This window comes from Plectropomus leopardus, chromosome 15 (assembly GCF_026936395.1).
Source record: "Plectropomus leopardus strain MGB_pleo_1.0 chromosome 15, ASM2693639v1, whole genome shotgun sequence".
NCBI classification, from domain to species: Eukaryota; Metazoa; Chordata; class Actinopteri; order Perciformes; family Serranidae; genus Plectropomus; species Plectropomus leopardus.
The window spans coordinates 1,107,501-1,117,500 of record NC_142190.1 but is presented as its reverse complement, the minus strand read 5'-3'; the positions used below and the strand labels follow the sequence as shown (position 1 = coordinate 1,117,500).

At 37.8% G+C, this 10,000-nt stretch overlaps 2 protein-coding genes and 1 long non-coding RNA gene across 5 annotated transcripts in view; 2 read left to right on the top strand and 1 right to left on the bottom strand.

Moving 5' to 3' along the window:
• Positions 1-3,390, top strand: part of LOC148187177 (uncharacterized) — an 8,833-nt gene extending 5,443 nt beyond the window's left edge. The window contains exons 2-3 of the long non-coding RNA XR_015778887.1: positions 61-104; positions 282-3,390. This is a non-coding gene — a long non-coding RNA (uncharacterized LOC148187177). The remainder of the gene's footprint in view (positions 1-60; positions 105-281) is intronic.
• rhogb (ras homolog family member Gb) overlaps positions 1-4,197 on the bottom strand; it is a 14,136-nt gene extending 9,939 nt beyond the window's left edge. The window contains exon 1 of the mRNA XM_088088268.1: positions 4,031-4,197. The gene's annotated coding sequence lies outside the window, so the exon portion shown is untranslated. The remainder of the gene's footprint in view (positions 1-4,030) is intronic.
• Positions 4,198-7,312: 3,115 nt separating this feature from the next.
• Positions 7,313-10,000, top strand: part of LOC121939482 (stromal interaction molecule 1-like) — a 79,860-nt gene continuing 77,172 nt past the window's right edge. For 2 of the 3 annotated variants that reach the window (XM_088088498.1, XM_088088497.1), the window contains exons 1-2: positions 7,316-7,485; positions 8,957-9,109. In XM_088088498.1, the coding sequence (XP_087944624.1) occupies positions 8,959-9,109 (151 nt within the window). In that variant the 5' untranslated portion in view covers positions 7,316-7,485; positions 8,957-8,958. Of the gene's footprint in view, positions 7,486-8,956; positions 9,110-10,000 lie in introns of all 3 variants that reach the window. The other variant, XM_088088496.1, reaches the window with a different exon arrangement.

Genomic DNA, 10,000 nt, shown 5'->3' with positions numbered 1-10,000 from the left:
ATTTTGTTTTTACAGTTTTGTGGCTGTGAAAAACTTAACAGAAGCTCTTTATCTTCACAGATGAGGGAGTTAAAAGCTTTTTGGCGCCACTTTTAGGATTTCTGGTGAGTAAACGCTAACTTCATTTCTTCCTCGTGGCTTAAATATAGTCAGTGCCACTGAAGCCAGTCGTCTGTGGTTTTTCTGGGTTTAAGTGTCGGTGTTTCAGGAACTAACAGCTTTGGTTTCTTCTTGTCAGCTGTGCTCTTTCTCAGTATTTTTATTTTGTGTCGCTGCTTTAGGACGAGTCTGCTGACCCGCAGAGGAACCGAGTCCCCCTGCAGCTGAAGCTCTGACGGGAAAAATCTCTAAAACTGGAGCTTCACAGAAAATTCTCACAGCTGTCGGGACTTTTTCTGTCCTTCGATAACGTGAAAAAATCCATCTGAGAGAAGAGACACCTGCTCTGCAAAAACCCCGCAGCGCTCAGTCGGTTATGGTAAGAACAGATGTAACGTACACACACGACTTCAACCAGGTGGTGGACAAAGACGGAAAAAATAAACCGAAAAATAAACTGAAAAAACAACAAACACCAGATCAGACGCAGACTTTAACACGAAAGAATAACGGACCAAATCGAACGTACGCACTTCAGCGAGGAGACTCAACCTACTTTTCACTTCTAGGTTTTTAGGACATTTTTAGTTTTATACGACTTTTCGAAGATTTTAGAACATTTCAAGGATTTTAGGACATCTCAAGGATTTTAGGACATTAGGGGCTCAGCAAGGACCTCTGTCGGGGGGTGTGGGGAATCCTAATATTGGTATGAATACGGACTAAGATGTCAGAGAAGACTGTACCAAACCAGAACTAAAACTCCGGAGAATATCTGATAAAACAGACAAGTTTTTTAAGTTTATTTAACTATGTAGGTCATTTGGATTTTCAAAAACCACTTTGACTGAGGGTCAAACTGAGTGTGAGCAAATCTAAATACTTAATTTGTCCCTCATTTGACAGAAAACTACACAGATTCAGTGTGAACAGTGGGGCAGTTTAGTTTGACCTTTTATACCCATTTATCTTTGTTTTTTTCATTTGATTTGATTAATTTCGAACATTTAAAAAAAGGAAATGGGGAAATTATTTGACAAAAGCAGACAGACAAACCTAAGACTCTTCAGACTAACTAAACTCACAATTCATGTTTTTTTTCCCTTTTCAATTCCGTCACCATATTCCCAAATCTCCATTTACAAACCATCGTATTATTACTGAAAAAGTCCAGCTGACTGAGTCTGACTGAAGCCGCGTCCTCCAGTTTTTACCCGCGCAGCGTTTCCTCAACAGTCAGACGCCGCGGGCCAAAGAGGAACTGCTCTGTGTTGAAACCGAAACAGGAAGGGTTTGTCCGCCGCTCTGTTCATCCAGCAGCAGCATTTGTGAGGGAAAAGTATGACCAGCAGATTAAACCAGTTCACCCATTAGACATTAAAACCGGGGCCACAGAAAGACGGGTTTATATGAGGAGACCACAGACGTTCTGGTCTTAGACACAAGTTCATATTTAGCCGACAGGGACAAAAACTATCACGAATATTTGGTCAAGTCTAGGCTAAAAGAGCATTAGACCGAGCCTAAGATAAACTACCAAGAATATTAGGCCAAGTCTAGGCTAAAACAACCAAGAATATTAGAAAAAAATGTAGGCTAAAACAATCAAACATATCAGGCAAAGCCTAGGACAAAACAACCAAGAGTATTAGGCCAAGCCTAGGACAAAACAATCAATACTATTAGGACAAGCCAAGGATAAAACAACCAGGAATATTAGGAAAAGCCTAGAATAAAACTACCAAGAATACTAGGTCAAGCCTAGAAAAAAACTACCAAGAATATTTGGCCGAGTCTAGGCTAAAACAATGAAGAATATTAGAAAAAATGTAGGCTAAAACAACAAAAAATATTAGGGCAAGCCTAGGATAAAACAACCAAGAACATTCGGCCAAGTCTAGGATAAAACTACCAAGAATATTAGACAAAGCCTAGGATAAAACTACCAAGAATAGTAGGCCAAGCCTAGGATAAAACAACCAAGAATACTAGGTCTAGTTTAGGCTAAAACTACCAAAAATAATAGACCAAGCCTAGGCTAAAACACCAGAATACTGACCCAAACCAGGGCTAACAGGCCGGAGAATTTGGGACCAAACAGAAAACAAAAGCAAACAGTGTATAAATGAGTCATGGCGTTGTAGTGACAGTCTGTGACGGCTGAATGATTCAGCGCCATCAGCTCTAACGTGGTCATCTCTGTTTCTCACTCTCTGACTTCCTGTTTCATTCTGGGATCCTGAAACTGTCGACTTGACCGGGATGTTTTTTTTCTTTTTCTGATTCACATCTGAGCGCGTGCGCCGCTGACGCTCCGCATGATGTTATCTCCATTAGTCAGCGCTGATTTATTTTTGTTGCCAATATTATTACGCAGTACTCAACTATAGTCAGTGGTGGATGTAACTAAGTACATTTACTCTTATAATTTTACTCCACTACATTTCGGAGGGAAATATTGTGAGTTTACTCCACTGCATTTATCTGATGGCTTAAGTTACTTTAAAAATTTAAGATTTTTGTATAAAAAAACATAAGAAGAGTTTATAAAATATGTTTTTTATAAAAAATAAATTACCATACAGTCTATACAAGTACAGCTGCAATGAGTTGATTAACCAATCAGTCAATAAAAAACTAAATGCCAACTATTTTTAATAAACATTTTTCGATTATTTTAATTATGTGGGCGGCTTTTTTTTGTATTTTTTTTTAAAAATGTTGATTTTCTGGGGTGTTCTTTTTGTAAAATAATTTTTAGTCTTAGGGTATTTTAAATATTGTTTTTTTGGGGGGGGTGTTTTTTTAATTTATTTTTTATTATGGAAATGGGTGGGGCATACATTTTTTTTCCAATAAAAACTTTTGCCTTTTTTTCCTTTTAAACATTTTGGCATTTTTTTTTTCTTAAAAAAATACGGTGGATTTTTTTGGCATTTTTGTTTGAATTTAAAAATCCACGGCAAGTTTTTTCCTTTAAAACGTTTTGGCATTTTTGGGGGAAAATTGTTGTGACATACATTTTTTTGTCTGTTAAATTTTTGAGATTTTTTTTCTGTAAAACTTTTGTGGCAATTTATTTTTTTCTAAAGAATTCTTTTTACCTTTTTACTTTTTTTTTAGCCGATCATTTTTGATAGTTATTTTTCTTTGAAATGTATTGACCATTTTTTCCATCTAAAGGCATTGGTTGCCTTTTTTAACTTTTGACTTTTCACATTTTTTAGGGAACAATTTTTTGTCATTATTTTTGAATAGCTTTTGGCGATATATATATATATATATATATATATATATATATATATATATATATATATATATATATATATATATATATATATATATATATATATATATATATGAAGCCTTGGAGGCCCAGGCTTAGTGACTCCACTGTTTGATGACATACCTGGAGTAACTACATATAGTTAAGACCGCCGATGATATTGTTTGTAGTATTTTTACAGATATTTCCTCATAATATTCATGTAGTATTACAGATATTATTTAACTTTACACTGTATTTTTTCTGTTAATCATGGCAGAATAACGTGGTATTATTTCAGGTACTTTCAATCATATTAAAGTGTAGACAAGAAGTCACACACACACACACACACACACACACACACACACACACACACACACACTCTGGGAGTGGTCGCACTTCATCTCCAGTTTCCTGCAGCAGCGTCAACAAACAAACAAACAAACAAACAAACAAACACACAAACACACAAACATTATCATTGATCTGCGGGAAAACCAATCGATCAGCTGACGGGAATTAAAACCGACATCAATGACGGGCTAAAAGTTTGGACAGAGAGGAAACACACACACACACACACACACACACACACACACACACACACACACACAGCTGACCGGTGGATCCCGGAGCACCGGGCGATGAAGAGCAGACACTCACCGGTCATCAGTCCTCCTCTCCGGGCACACAGCTCCGCTCAGCGCCGCTCCTCCGGGTGTGTGGGTCAGTGTGTCGGTGTAGGTGTGTGTCTGTGTGTTTATGTGTGTGTGTGTGTGTGTGTGTGAGAGAGAGAGAGAGAGCAAGAGGGACAGCGGATCTGTATCTCGGTGCGGGGCGGGCGGGCGGAGCTAATGAAGAGGAGGAAGTCCGAGGAGAGAGAGAGGAAGCAGTTTGAGGAAGTTTAGTGTGTGTGTGTGTGTGTGTGTGTGTGTGTGTGTGTGTGTGTGTGTGTGAGAGAGAGAGAGAGAGAGATAAAGCCGGGTATTTCTGTCTGTTTAGTCCAGAGTTGAGAAACTTTTAAAAAAACAGATTGACAGACCTGTTTATGTAGACCAGTGGTACTCAACCTACGGCCCGCGGGCCAGATCTGGCCTCTGATATGTTGACTAGTGGCCCCCCAAACATTTTCTAACTCACAATAAAAGAATTGATTGACTGTGAATAGTTTTTGTCCTTTTAGTCTCCATAAGGTGTCAGAGACAAAAAACTTAAAATTAGAGCTTGTTGATAAAAAAAAAAAAGCCAGAAGAGGATCCCCCACACCCCCGACAGAGGACACAGCTGAGACACTGATGTCCTAAAATACGAAAAATGTCATAAAATCCTGCAAATATTCTAAAAAATCATAAAATGTTCTAAAATCCCAGAATTTTTTAAAATCCTAGAAATGTCCAAAAACTTCAGAAATGACCCCAAATCCCAGAATCATCAGAAGACCTCAGAAATGTCCTAAAGTCCTAAAAAAAATGTCCTAAAATGTGAGAAATGTCCTTCAATTCAAAAACGTCCTTAAATCTTTTTTAGTTTTTTTTTTTAAAAATCTTAGAAATTTCCTAAATTTCCAAAGATGCCCTAAACTTAGAGACACATCCTGAAATCCTAGAAATGTCTTCAAACCTGAGAAATGTCATAAAATTCTAAAAAATGTCCTTAATGTCCCTTTGTGGTCTTTTCATGTCCCTTATTAATTATGTAATAATTTTGTGTTCCTTTATGATCATGTTATGCCCATTTGTGATAAATTTACAGCCCTTTGGGATAATTTTGAATCCCTTTTGGATTATTTTGTGTCCCTCTGTTATTTTTTTTATGTCCTGTTGTTATCATTTGGTGTTCATTTTGTATCCCTTGGTGTTCACTTAGTCTTTTTGTGATCACATTGTTCCCCTATTTTGTCCCTTTTTGATCATTTTGTGTCCCTTTGTGTTCAATCTGCTTCTCTTTGCGAACACATTGTGTCCTCTTGTGTTCATTTTGCATCCCTTTGTGACCACGTTGTGTCCTTTTAAGTTCATTTTGCTTTTCTTTGTGAACATGTGTCATCTTATGTTTACTTTGCTTCGCTTTATTGTCATTTTGTGTCCCTTTGTGTTAATTTTGCATCCCTTTGTGACCATCTTGTGCCCTGTTTATTTTGTGTCTCTTAATAATCATCATGCACCCCTTTTTTAACCTTTTAAATCCCACTCTAGTAATAATTTGTCCCTTGGTGAAAATGTTGTGTCCTTTTATGTTTGTTTTGCATCCCTTTGTGACTATGTTGTATCCCCTGTGTTTATTTTGTGTCCCTTTGTGTTCATTTCACGTCCCTTTGTGACCATGTCATGTCCCTTTGTGTTTATTTTGCATCCCTTTGTGATCATTCTGTGCCCCTTTGTGTTAATTTTGTGTCTCTTAATAATCGTCATGCACCCCTTTTGCATCCAGTTATAATAATATTTTGGCCCTTTGTGATGATTTTCTTAACTTTTGTAGTGTTTAAGTAAAGTCATTGAATAACTTGATTTTAACTTTTATATATGTATATATCATTCTGTATACTTCTGTATACACTGATATTTATGATTAAAGCTGAGTGTCAGACGCTGACCTGAGAGCGGATCTCTTCACCTGCACCTCCTCCCTGCGGCCGCTCGGTGGCGCCATCACACCGCCGCCTCACACAGATGCTGCCTTCAAGTGCTGCTGGAAATTAAAGAACCAGTAAAGAAAATGTGAGATACTCTTAACATAAAACACCAAAAGCTTTTTTTCTAAAGAAATGAAAACACTAAAGAATGAAATATACTAAGAGAAGTTCAAAAAACAAGAATAAAAGTTACAGATCAGTTTGTAAAAGCGGCACGTGGTTTTATATTCCCACACTGTATTCTCCTTAAAACGTACTCAAACAACAAATATTGAATATTATATATAATTATAAAGCTTTTTAATGAAGACTCTTGACAGATTTTAAAATAGTTTTGAAAGTGTTTTTATAGCATTCATCATGCTGATTGTTTTGTCCCTTTGTGATGATTTTGCATCCATTTTTGGTAATTTTGTGTCCCTTTGTGATCACCTTTGTGGCCTTTAGTTTGCTTTTGTCCATTAGTTTGCACTCATTTGTGATCACTTAATGTCCTTTTGTGATAATTTAGTATCCCTTTGTGTTCATTTTGTGTTTGTGATTGTTTTGTATCCCTTTGTGAACACATTGTCATTTCTTGTCCCTAAGTGGTGGTTTTACTTCTTTTTGATCATTTTGACTTTACTTCACTTTGTGGTGTTTTTTCTTTTGTCCATTGTTTTGCACTCATTTAAGATCATTTTGTGTCCCTCTGTGGTGATTCTGTGCCCCCTTTGTGATAATTTTGTGTTTGTTGTGTGATTTTCTTTTGTGTTTGTGATTGTTTTATGTTCCTTTGTTATCACTGCCTGTCATTTGGTGTTTTTTCTTCTTCTGTCTATTGTTTTGCACTCATCTGAGATCGTTTTGTGTCCCACTGGTCGTTTTGTGTCTCTTCATGGTTTTGTATGTCTTTGTTGTTGTTTTGTGTCTCTCTGTGCTTGTTTTGTGTCTCTGTGCTTGTTTTGTGTCTCTTTGTGGTCTTTTCACGTCTCTTTATGGTTTTTTTGCATCTCTTTGTGGTTGTTTTACATCTCTTTGTGGTTGTTTTACATCTCTTTGTGGTTGTTTTACATCTCTTTGTGATCGTTTTGCGTCTCTGTGGTCATTTTGCATCTCTTTGTGGTTGTTTTGCGTCTTTTGTGATCGTTTTGCGTCTTTGTGGTCATTTTGCAATAATTTGCTGTCCCTTTGGGATCATTTTGTATGTTTGCGATCGTTTGTTGTCCCTTTGTGATCACTTTTCACACAGCAAACGATGACCAGAAACTGCAGATGTAAGTTTTACTTCTCTCTGAACTCTGAGGTTTTTGTGGGTCCCTGAAGGCAGCGCAGACGGACCTCCTCGCGGGTTTTTCCTCTCTGCTGCAGTTTGTTGAGTTTGAGTCTCTGGGTGGAGAACTGAGGAACAAACTGTCTGATCATCTCACTCGATCACTCGGTGTCCTAATCGATCGGAGCTGATCGGAAGCAGCGGATCGATGGATTAGAGGAGCGGCTGCGGGAGGTGAGTGATGCCTTTAAAACTGTCTGTTTGTTTTTTTGACTCTGAAAAGCAAAGTGAGGCGCGTTTTTCTGCAGCTGCTGTCGGTGTGAACGTGAGCAGCTGTGTGACTGCAGCACAAACTTTACTGAACCGAAAAATAGCAGCGCGAGCTCAGTCTGCAGCGGCGGGTCAGAGGCGGAGGTGATCAATCACCTGGTGTTTGGTGACTGTGGTCACGTGCAGGTTCAGATGACGTTTTTACTGTCTTTACAATAACATCCTGATGAGCGGAGGACAGTGAACGCCTCCTCGTGTTTGTCTTTCGGATTTTAACTTGTTGTTTTTGTCTAAGTTTGTTTTGTGAGTGTAAATATCAGAGGAGGAAGAAGTACTGGAATACTAATACCACACAGTGAAAATACTGCGTTACGAGTTAAAGTCCTGCAGTGAAGATGTTACTACAGTAAAAATCAAGATAAAGTACGTAAAGTTTCAAAGTAAAAGAGCTTAATGACGACAAGAAATTAAAACAAAACCCCCAAACTATCTTTTAAAAAACAGACAAAACACATCCTGAAACTCAAAATAATTTTTAAAAAATGAGTGAAAAACCCCTCCGAACAATTTTTACGAAATATCACTCCCGAAAACTCAACATTTTTGCAAAAATAGTAAAATCTCCCAAAAAACTCAGAATAGTTGTTTTTTAAAACTGAACAAAATACCCCCAAATAACTTTTATTCTAAAGAAACAATTAAAACAAAAAAGGAAACATTCAACATTTCGAAGTTATAGAAGAAAAACCCCAAAACTCATAATTATATTTGAAAAAGAAAACAAACACCAATAAAACTTTAAAAACACAACACAATTGAAAACATTTTTTCTTTGAAAATTGCCAAAGATTTTTTTAGAGAAAGAAAAAGAAAGATTATTTATTAAATTATACAGAAGTATAGTATCGGTTTTTTTTTTTTAATGGTACTGCTCTGCGTGCCTTATGGTCCCTCAGGGACGAATAAAGTGTTTTGAACTGAACTGAACTGCCATTTCTTCTTCAAGAACTGCCCTAACATTTGAAAGACAATTGCAAATTCCCAAAAGCTTTTTTAGAAAAAATGAAGTTTTCTCTAAAAATGGTGTTGCTGTTGTGTTTAGGTTCATTTATTCTCCTTTATGTAAAATAATAACAATCCATTTTAAAAGTTGTAACACGACCACAAAGAGACACAAACAACCACAAAGACACCAAACAAATATCATGAGACTGAAAACAACCTCAAAGACGCACAAACGGACCATTTGAAACATTATTATTCTTCTTATTATTGTTATTAAAGTGTCGTCTCGTAGTCAGATTATGTGGCAGCGACTCTGAAAAGGACGCAGGCGCGACGCTGAAGATGTTTTTTCGTCAGTCACGTGACGCTGACAGGGTCGATCTGAGTTCATATATCTGACTTTTATTTTGAAATGTTTCTCTGTCCGCAGACATGGAGGGTGTGTGTGTGTGGCTGGTGTGTGTGTGTGTGCTGAGTGTGGCGGCTCACGGTTTGCTGGACAGAAATGACCACGCCCACCTGGACCACAACCATCATCATCATCATCATCATCATCCCGTTTCCAACGGTTACGCAGCCTCAGGTAGGAAACGTGCTGACGGTGATCTCACAGTGGCTCCGCCTCCTGATGTGACATCGTTGGTGTTAGCGCGTTAGCATCTTTCTGATTAGAAACAGCGTTTTCACACTAAAAGTCAAATTTCTTACGAGCGGACCTCAGACCAGAGACGTTTTTAGGATCTGAGAACATTCGGGATCTTAGCTCAGACCTCTGAGGGGAGAAACATCCACAAAAGTTTCACAGATTTTGGCAAATCTTCTTTCCTTCTGTGTTTTTTGACTTTTTTTTGTTTGTTTGAAATGTTTTTGGGGATTCTTTTCTCTTAAATAAATTTGGTGATTTGGTGGCATTTTTGTTCACTTTAAATTTTTTGGGTGATTTTTTAATGAAGACATGCCCTTCAAACCCACAGGCTCGCCAAAATAAAAATAGCATAAAGTACACAGTTTATCGCAGCCAGAAACTGAAAAAAATATGTTATTTATTTTAAAGGTATTTTGGGCTTTTTTGGCCTTTATTTGACAGGACAGAGAGAACATGAGAAAGGGGGACAAAGGGGACGACGTGCAGCAAAGGGCTGAGGCCAGAGTCGAACCCACGACCGCTCCGGCAAGGTCTCGGCCTCTGTACATGGGGCGCCCGCTCTACCCCTGAGCCGCTGATGCCCCAAAACAAAACTTAACAAGAATTAAATTATTGTATGATTTTTAAATTCAAACGGTCCTTGAACACATCATGTGGTACAAATACTTAATATATTTCACTCAGGGAGGCTCAAAGAAAAAAAACTTTTAGCCGCCCTCTCCTCCGATAAATACAGAACAGTCCCTTGTTCTTGTTCTTGAGAGTGCGGCTGTAACCTGTAACAGAGTATTTTTACTGTCAGTACTTTTACTGCAGTAAAGGCTCTGA